The sequence below is a fragment of the Leishmania mexicana genome, chromosome 11 (assembly GCF_000234665.1).
Source record: "Leishmania mexicana MHOM/GT/2001/U1103 complete genome, chromosome 11".
In the NCBI taxonomy this organism is placed as follows: Eukaryota; Euglenozoa; class Kinetoplastea; order Trypanosomatida; family Trypanosomatidae; genus Leishmania; species Leishmania mexicana.
This window is the reverse complement of record NC_018315.1, coordinates 444,519-454,546: the sequence shown is the minus strand read 5'-3', so window position 1 is coordinate 454,546 and position 10,028 is coordinate 444,519. Positions and strand designations below refer to the sequence as shown.

Below are 10,028 nucleotides of genomic sequence, written 5' to 3'. Positions count from 1 at the left end.
TGGGGTGGGAGGGTGGGAGCACTGACAAGAAGCTCGTGGAGTCCGTCACCAACAACGGCGGAGCGCAGACACCAAAAAAAAGAGTACAAACATCCAAGCGAAGGCGTTTATGTGTGAGTGGGTGAGGGGGGAGGGGGGCGGCAGAGGAGGAGGGAGGAAAGGGTGGAAAAAAAGCGTGGATGATACGATCTGAACACATACATATATACATATACATACATATGCACATGCATACATACATATACACGTATATACATACATATATAGATACATATATGCATATACGTAAAGGCACAGAGAAACAAAAAGGCATCCAGGAACGACGGAAGGGCAAGAGCCACACAGACACAGAGACGGTGGCGCAGAGGAAGTCGCGCCGCAACCCCTCACCGCTCTGCAGAACAATACGCAACGTGTGCCCACGCCGCCAACGCAAGACGCAGGAGCGGCGTGGGAGAGGCGGACCACAGTTCCAAACAGTGCAAGGTCACGCATAGGCACCCCCGCACACCAAACATCAGAACTAAAAATGGCCTCGATGAAGTACAGCTGCCTCGCTACTTTTACGGCATACGTTCCACCCTCTCAAAGGCAGTCGAATGATACCTTGATGACCGCCTGCTACAACATCTTGCTGCCTGTCACTCAGTGATGTACGCTCCCTCCTCCCACTACCGTGTTGGTTTCGTTTTTTTCTATCTCGCTTGCTTGTTGTTGCTACAGCTACCGCCGGCACAAGACACGGAGACACGCCTGTGCGCGCGCGCAGTACACAGAGCCTCACCTGAAAACAACCGCACCCGTGGGTGGGTGCGTAGGGGGGGTCGCCAGTGACGGGCACGACGCCCAAAATGACGACACACGCACATACCCACACACACATACACACACATATATGTATACATATACGTACATGTATACACACAGTACACCGCTGCAGCCGGTGACAGAAACGCGAACATAGGTGGAAGAGGAGCAGGGGCGGATGGCAGGATACGAGACCAACATCCACCGCGCAGCGAGTACACCCCCGAGCACACAGACACACGCACGCCGACCTCGACAAACAGAGCGACAACGGCAAAGAATAATCGCCACCGAGGGACGACGAAACAAAGGAAGAAAACAACACGCAAACGTCATCTGGTCACAGCATCTGTGCGCATCAATCTGTTCCACAACGTGTTGAGACGTGTCGCACACGTGCACACACATACACCGACGTGCAGGTCCGTGTTACTCTTCTTTTTCTTCTTTTGCTCTGCTGAACTACATGATGCACCCACGCACGCTGGACAACAGAGCTTCACGCTCCAGTGGCGACACCGAGATACCGAAACACAGACCGAGAACGCAACGACGCCAAAAACGAAATGGACAGCTCTTGACGCGGCACCACCACCACCACCACCCATGAAAGTCCAAAGACACACACACACACAGACACATGTATAGATCGACAGAGCGAAAAGCCTTCCGTGCACATGAACGATGCAGCTCATGCAGCTCGCGTGCATGCGCACACAGTCACGCGCAATGCACACACGGCGCGCATGCGACAGACGGAGGGGGTGGAGAAAAAATGAGCACTAGAAATGGAAAAAAAAAGATGAGGGTGTTAGAGACGGTGAGATGAGGGAGACCACACCACCACGCCGAGTCACAACGAGAACAAAAGCCCACACACACACACACACACATCGGGCACAACGTATTAGCGCTCCACATGTTGAGCAGCTGTGCAGCGATCAAGTGCGCCCGTGAGGTTCGATGCACGCGCGTGGGTTTGTCTGTGTTTGAGCTTGTGCGGTTGCCGTCAGCGCAGACAAGGAGAAGGCGACTGCAGGTGTGAAAACCCCCGGAGACGGCAGAGAAAGAGCTCCGCAGCCACAGAGCGTTCTTTGCCTCTCTCCTTCCTCGCCCGCCCGCCTCCCAACCAGACACGTGACTCCTCGGCCGAGTTCAAACTTCTCCAGAACACGTCCACACACATACGTGACGCAGCCTCCTCGTCCACAGCTGCAAATACGGCGACCCCGCACTAGGCAGGCACAGACTTGTCGCCTACAAACTCAGAAACAGGAGGAGTGGGGGGGGGGGGGGGCAGCAGCGTGGTACGACGAGCCGGCGCGCTGCTCACAGATAGCAAAGGTTCGCGAAGGCTTGAATGGCACCCGCGTACCGCTGCGCCAACTGCGCCCACACCTGAGTCGCGCTCGGCGTGCCGGCGTTCGCACAAAAGTGCACCAACATGCGCACGAGCTCCTCCGGCAGCATCCCGTGCTGCAGCTGGCGAATCAGCTCCGCCGCCGCCTGCTCCACTGCCGTGCGCCGGCGTGGGTCCGCGATGGCGGGGATGATCTGCTGAAGACGCTGCACCAGCTGGCCGTGCAGCGGGGACGCGAACTGGGCAGGACTTACGGAGGCGAGAAAGGAGGCCGGGTACTCGGCGCCGGCAGCCGATGACTGAGGCGGCGGTGGCGGTGCGGTGCCCGTCGCGGGCCGCGGAGGGCCAGGCGGCGGGGGCTGCAGCGTCATCATTGATGGCGCTCCTCCCCCGTAAACGGCATCTGAGCGTTGCGGCGGTGGCGCTGCTTGGTACGGTGACGACTGTGTCGCTGGCGGCTGTGTCGGTGGGGCCGTCACGCTGTACGGCGCTGGCTGCAATGACGCCTGGGAGGCCATGGCGCCGAAAGACGACGGCTGTCCTGGCGGAGGAGGTGCAGTGGTGGCTGGGGTGGTGCCAGTGGTCGGCGTTCGCATCGATGAGTAGGAAGAAACCGGGTGCGGCATAAGTCGCGGCTTCGGTTGGCCTACGACCCCGTTCGGTGCAGCCGGGAGCGGGTTTGTGCGGCTGGGCGGAAGTGCGTTGGGGGACAACGAGCTAGTGTTCGATGCACTCATCCCCATCGAGGCACCGCCGGCGGACGGCGAGTGCGGGCCAATCGGCGACGCCGCTACAGGAGCACCGTTCATACTATTGGTCATCGGTGTCGCGTTGCCGTACACAGAGGGCCCGTGAGACGGCGGTGGCGGTGCGGCACCGCCAGCAGGCATCAGTGGCGGCCGCAGAGGGGTGCTACCACCCGGTGGTGGCGGGAGTCCGCCGGCGGGTAATTTGTGGGGAAGAAGGCTTGGTGGGTGCTGAGGCTGCTGTGGCGGTTGCGAAGCCGCAGCTGGTGCACCCATGGGCGGCATGTAGCCAACGGCTGGCAGGTAACCAGACTGTGGCGGCTGCGGTTGCCCTGGCATCGCCATGGGGTTCACGTGGTACTGCGTCTGCGGCGGCATTGCCAGCGGCTGCGGAGCGCCGTGGCTCGGCATCGGTGGCCGCTCCTGCTGATGCTGCTGCTGCGGGGCTATCGCTTGTGCCTGCGCCTGCGCCTGCTTCTGCTCCTGCAGCTCTCGCACTCGTCGCTCTTCCGCGGCGGCCAGAAACGCTTGACACGTCAGGCTCTGCGCGTCAGACACCGGCGCGGGCACGTACGGTGCACCGTTCTCGGGTTGAGCAATATTGAAGAGGTATTTCATGCGATCGACAAGCACCTTGGCCGTGTGGTCACCGAGACCGGCGGCACGCTGTAGGTACTGCACCGCCTCCTTCGGATGCCCATCAGTCAGCAGCTTCACGCCGTAGTCGCACATGCAGTGCGCCAGGTGCTCACCGCTCGCGGCACGCTGCGTGGTCTCCTCTAGCAGGATTGTATCCTGCACAACCTCACGGGAGGGGCGGTTCTCGAGGCGCCAGAGGTCCACCACAGCGTCCACGTTGCGTGCGCAAACGTAGCAGTGGTAGGAGCCCTCGTAGTTCTGCTGATCGCGCAGCGCGTCACCGAGCAGGTTGCACGCGTCGGCGAAGCCGTCGCCCACGACGAACGCCACAATCGCGGAAAGCACTTCCTTCCACGGCACGTTCGCCTGAATGAGAGGGCGGAAATCACCGGAGGCGATGGCGCCAGCGTAGAGCACATGCCTCTTTTGCGGGTTCACGGCGGCGACATGCGCGATGTAGCGCTGGTGCACCTTGCGCACCATCTCCCCACCGCTGAGGAAGGCAATGGCAAAGGCGTCGTCGAAGCAATGTTCGTCCATGCACAAGTCCACGGCCTCCTCGATCTTGCCACTCACGATGAGCTCCGAGGTGCGGTCTTCGTACCTCTTCTGGTTCTCGTGCGAGATGGCGGTGAATGGGTCGTCGTCCTCCTCGCCCAGCCTCCCGGAGCCGGCGCCCGCGCCGCCTTTCTTGGAAGCGACGCCCTCGTTGAGGAAGTCAAGGATGGGCTGGCGCGAGTTCTGCGCGCTGGAGAAGGCCGCAAGGAGCTCATGATGGGTGTCGCGCAGCCACTGCGTCCGCTCCGGCGACCCGCGCGGGAACTCGGCGAGCCGCTCGAACATGCGCCGGTCCTCCGTCGTGTGGGGGCTCATTGGTACGCAATTCAGGCTCGACAGCACAATGTCATGCTCCGTGCCAGAGGCGAGGGAGGCAACAGTGAGGGACATGTTGACCGAGGCGCCGCACGGCTTGTTGAGCCACTTGGGCACTGCACCGAGCTTGTCGCCACCGGTGCTGGAGACATCCTGCGCCGTCGACACGCATAGAAGCGGCGCGAAGGACGACGTCGCGATAACAGCCGGCAGCACCGGGCACCACTGCACGTCGACGAGGTACTGCCCCACTGGCTGTAGCTCACCCAGTTTCTTGCCAGTGTTCGGGTCCCACCACATGGTGCGGCCATCACCGCCGCATGACGCTACCATCGACGACTCCTGCTCGCTCCAAGCGAGGCCGGTGATGCCCCCGGTATGTCCGCTCATCTCGCGCAGCGGCACCACCCCGGTGCGAAGGTCCCACACCTGCAACACTGGATGACCCTCGTCGAGTCCCACAACCAGCTGCGTCGCAGCCGTCGGGTTCCACGCGATGGCGGTGATCTGGGCCCCGTGTGATGCCTTGGACACGTTCAGCGCTGTCACGCGGGTGGCCATCTTCAGGTTCCACACGTTCACCACGCTGTTGACGGTAGCTGTGGCAAAGATGTGAGCGTATTTCGGGTGCCACTGGAGGTGGACAATGGCGCCGCTGTTCGGCACGTTCGAGATGACAGACACCTTCGTTGGTGCACACACGCCGCCGGTGGCGCCATCCTGCAGCGTCCACACACGCCAAACGCCATCGTCGGCGCCGGTGGCGAAAAAGTGCGGCTTCGAAGGGTTGAAGTGGAAGCCGCGCACGGCCGAACCCGCGTGCTCGCGCACCATCCACAGCAGTCCGCGCGGGTGATCACTCACCTCCTCGTCGCCCCCATTCGGGCCGGCGGCGAGCACCTCTGCAGCGGAGAAGATGTATACACAGCCGTTGCTACACGAGACACCGATGATGCCCTGCGGGCCGGCGTACGGCGACCAGTCGACGCGATGCGCGCGATCCGGCAGCCGCACACGTCCGACAACAGGCAGTTCCGTCTCGTCTGTCACCTTTACATCCACGAGGCGAATCTCAAGAAAGGCGTCGCTGCTGAAGTTCTCGTCCATGGCTCCGCTGTACGACGCGGTGGCGAGGAGAGGCGGGTTGCCCAACACCGCCGGCGACCACGCGAACGCGCAGCATAGCGCCGTGTTCTTCAGTCGCATTAGTGCCTTTCAGCAACGGGTATGCGGCCTCCTGTGCGTGATTGCGTGGGTCTATGTCTGTGTCTGTGTCTGTGTGTGTGTGTGTACTCCCGTCAGTGCCTCGACGCTTGCTGTCACGCAAAAGGCCACAGTCGCGCCAAAACGAGAAGGAAAGAAAAACGAAATGAGAGATGTAAAGTGCCCGTGTATCTCCCGCTGCGTCGCCCTCCACCGGATGACAGCGCCGATCACCTCTGCCTCCTATGAACCAAAGCAAAACGCACGCGAGACGCCAGCAGCAGACACCACAACGGCCACAGCGCACACACACACACGGAGAGAGAGACTGAGTGAGGGAGAGGCAGGACAGAGGAGGGGGAGGAGGAGCTATGACCGAAGAGCCCACCAGAAACAACCGAAGTGAAGCAAGGCGCAGAAAAGACGGTAGGGGAACTTTACTAGGCGACCCAAACAACAGAAAGAGAGGGGGAGAGACGAGGAGAACAATGTGCCGACCCTGCAACGGGGACTGCGCCGATGCGAAGGGGAATGTATGAGCGAGCAGGAGAAGCCGTGCACACATGTATTTATATATGTGTCAGGCGGAGGTGCGGGACACGTCGTACAAGAAGATAGAGGTGTGTGCGGCGGTCAGGCAGTGCGACGCCGCCCCATTTAGAGGGTGTTCGCATACGACGTCCAAAGGCCGCCACGGAGGCGTCGTGCGAGCGGCGGTTCCGTCAGTGAAGACCAGCATGCAAGCATCCAAGTCAGAGAGAGAGCAGAAGAGCAGACAAGAGAGATGAAAAGAAAGTGAGAGAGGCGCACAAAGGACACATCCACGACACGGTCCGCGCCTGAGAGTGCAAGAGTGCCGGTGACGTGCATGGACACCCAACAGGAGCATCGGTCGGCTTGATGGCACAACAGGGCAAGTGGTCCTTCTTCTACCCGACTCCCTTCCGCTCTGCATCAACGACTGCCATTAGACGTCACCTGAAGGTGGCGTTGGTCGACCAACGGAGACGCTTGTGCATCAACACATGCCCAGGCACCCCTCCTCTCCCTCCCCACACACCGGCCCTCATCACATCACGCACCGCAACGACGCAGCACCTACGACGGAGCTTGGGAGTACCGACAAGAGGAACGCAAGTGGAGACGCGGCGTCGGCGCCGCTCGGACACACGCGCACGACGCCATCGGACTCGACGCAGCTGCCCCCTCCCCACCCTTGCCATGACCGCAGCGCACGCTGCAGTCTCGGCAGGAGGGTATCCGCGCCCACGCGCCCACGTACATATTTTTTTTTCTTTCGGCCTCGCCTCAACTCACGTCGCGCCTGTCTCCGTCACCCGCGGCCGACGGCGATGCCGTGCACGAGCGCGGCGGTGAAGAGGCGACGCGTGTTTCGCAGAGGCGGGGAATGATAAAGCACAAAAGGAAAGCGCGCAATGCGAAGAAAAAGGAGAGAAACAACGCAGACGAATCGGCTGGCGCCTCGCAGTCGGGCAGCGGCAGCAGCACACGCCCGCGCGCAGGCGTCGCCGCAGCGCAGCCTAATTGCGCTTCGCGCGCACGGACTTGCGCGAGAACGTGATCTTCGCGGAGCGGGCCTTGCGCGCAGCAGCAACCTTCGCCGTGCGGCTCGCAATGCAGGCCATGCGGCGCGCGCGGCGGAACGACACGTCCGCGAGGTCCGGGCGCACAGCAGCCACGGCACGGCTCACGTCCGACGCCCTCACGCCAGCAGCGTGCACGGTCTTCCTGTACGCCTGCCTCGGCTTGTTGTTGCTGCTGCCGTCCTTCACCGTCACGCAGATCGCACCATCCTTCGCCGGCTTCACAACAGCAGCCTTCTCGTTCAGGAAACCGCAGTGGCGCTTCGTCCAGTTGCCGTTGCTGTTGAACGGGTCGTTGCTCATGCGGATGCCGCCGCGCTTCTGCAGGAAGCGGCTGTTCTGGCGGACCAGGATCCACTGGAGATCGGCAGAGTGCGACATGATTCGTGCGCAGTTCTGTCGGCGCGCGGCGGGAGGGGGGTCGCAGCGAGGAGACGAGCGTGGGGGATGCGCGGAGCAGCAGCGCGATGTGTGTGGGAGTGGCGCACAGGACGCGTGACAGAGCAAAAAGGGAGAGAGAGGAGGTGGGGAATGACGTCGGGAAGCAGACACAACAGCGAGGCACAGCACCGCTGCGTCACCCTGATGGAGGGGTCTCCATGGCTAAAAAGGGCAACCGCATGTGCCACACAGTGTGACACGGTGGGTGGGTGCATAGTTTGAGGATGGTGGCACAGGATAGTGACGTGAATGTCGGATGCGAGAGCGCATCCCGACCTTGATCTCTTCCCCTGCGCGCGCATCTATCGTTTTCCAAAAGAAAAAAAAATAGAAAGCACGCATAGACGAAATCCTTCAACGACGGCAGCCGCACGGTGCACGGGAGCTCTGACCGTGAAGCGCGGTACCTCACAAAACTCGACGTGCCACGCGCTGCTGCCGCCGTTTCTGTAAGCCCGCGCTTCCGTAGCGCATCCCCATCGCGCGAAAGTGGAGGACAGGCGCAGGCGAGGCGAGAAAAGAGAGAGCGAGGGAAACAAAGGACAGTGAAAGAGCGCACGACAACGCGTGCGACACACACATACACTTTCGCCTTCGTGCGCTACCGCCTCTCTGTTCCGCTACGACTGGTGTACGCCGTATACTGGACCGCTGCCGCATCACTGCTCGTGTTCGTCATTTCGCACCTTTGGCGGCGTTTCCCTTTCGTTTTTCTTGTCGCCGGGGAGAGTGGGGGCGTGGGGGGAAAGTGAGTTCCCCGCTAAAACGAAGTGAAAGGGTCATTGACATCATCCACCACGAGGAGATGGCAAGCCAACGACGTGTACGACAACACGAAAGAAACGCACGCACAGAGAGAAGAGGAGAGGACAGAGTAGAAGAGCCGGCGGGCCCACGCACGCTTACGCGCACACACGCATTGCCAGGCGACAGACAGGACAGCCTCGAGCACTCCACAGAGGGACAGGGCGAGAGAGACGAAGGGGGTGAAAAATGTGCCGCCAATGCGACATGCCAACACACACACACGTACAGAGAGAGAGTGGGAGAGTTCAAGGATGGGGGGGGGGCGTGAATGCCGGCCAAACGTTTCGTCCACACGCAAGGGGAGGGAGGGCAAGTGAAACGAAACAGAAACAAAGAAGATAACAACGAGAGGCACCCGCACGACAGCGATGAAGCCATCGCACATTCCGCTAGTCGCATACATGCATGCAGCGATCATCCGATAAGGTCTGAGGTAAGCATAAGGGACCGGAGCGAAAACGTTCCGAGTCTACTGACTATGGAAACAAAGTGAAAACAAAACAATGGGGGGAGGGGGGACGGGTTTGTAAGAAGAGCGCACGTACGCCAAGTGCGGGCGTAGCTCGTTGCTGATACACGGTGGAGAGGCCACGAAGAACGCGAAAAGAGAAGGCAGCCAGAGGGGCCATGAAGAGCACCGTCTCACCACCAACCTCTTGCCTCGCTCTCGGCTACTCTTGTACCTGAGGGAGGCAGCAGCAGCAGAGGAGTCCTCACCACTGACAACGGCGAAAACGAAAAAACACACACAATGCACCCACCCACCCACCCCGCACATGTGGATCTCTAGCGCTCTGCGTGCCACAGGGAGTAGGTCGAAGTGGGTGCGCTCTGCGCGTGTGCTCGCCATATATTGGCGACGGTGCGGCAACAGTCAGCTTTCGTGTGCATGTATGCAGGCTGCCAACGTTCCGAGTCGATTCGTCTCTCTCTCACCCTCGCTCGCCCGTTGACATCTCCCTCGCAGCGCGGCGCTCTACCCCCCACCCAACCACACACACACACACACACCACCACCACCACCTTTCACCCTTAGACGACCTCGAAGTGTGCAGCAAAGTGGGAGGGACGGTGGTACGGGTCAGTGCACAGCTTCCTCCGCCTCTTTTGGCGCTGCCGCCATTTTCCTTTCCGGTTGTTCCCCCTCCCCTCCTTGCGTGCCCGTTCGTGCGTGTGTCGCCCTGTATGTGTGTCCGTTACTCTTGTCCTCTCCTCAGTGGTGCTGTAGCTGATGTGCCCGCGGGCATGCGGCAGATGCACGCCACCACATCAGGCGCAGACATACATACCTACGCACATTCGCACCGCTTTCCTCAAGCCCAGGCGCCCTCTGCATAGGCGTCTGTGGTTATGCCTTGCTTCCCCTCCATGCCCTCGTCTTGCCTTCCACCGCAGCACCGCCACCGCCGTTTCGCTCGCCCGCTCTATGGAGATGACTATGTATATACATGTGCATTATGCGGCTCACATGTCCACCGGTTCCGGGTGACTCTCTGTGCGTGCGTGAACTGTGCCAAGCCACCGCGTAAACCTCTCCTGCTTCCGTCT

General features: G+C 60.9%; 2 protein-coding genes across 2 annotated transcripts; both read right to left on the bottom strand.

Annotated features, from left to right (window-relative positions):
• Positions 1–2,136: 2,136 nt before the first annotated feature.
• LMXM_11_1160 (putative protein transport protein Sec31) lies at positions 2,137–5,631 on the bottom strand (the record flags this gene model as incomplete). Its single annotated transcript, XM_003873033.1, has 1 exon — positions 2,137–5,631. One exon carries the CDS (start codon positions 5,629–5,631, stop codon positions 2,137–2,139), a length of 3,495 nt encoding a protein of 1,164 aa, XP_003873082.1.
• A 1,538-nt stretch (positions 5,632–7,169) lies between these two features.
• Positions 7,170–7,613, bottom strand: LMXM_11_1130 (putative 60S ribosomal protein L28; the record flags this gene model as incomplete). Its single annotated transcript, XM_003873032.1, has 1 exon — positions 7,170–7,613. The coding sequence occupies one exon, from the start codon at positions 7,611–7,613 to the stop codon at positions 7,170–7,172; it is 444 nt and encodes a 147-aa protein (XP_003873081.1).
• Between the last annotated feature and the right edge of the window lie 2,415 nt (positions 7,614–10,028).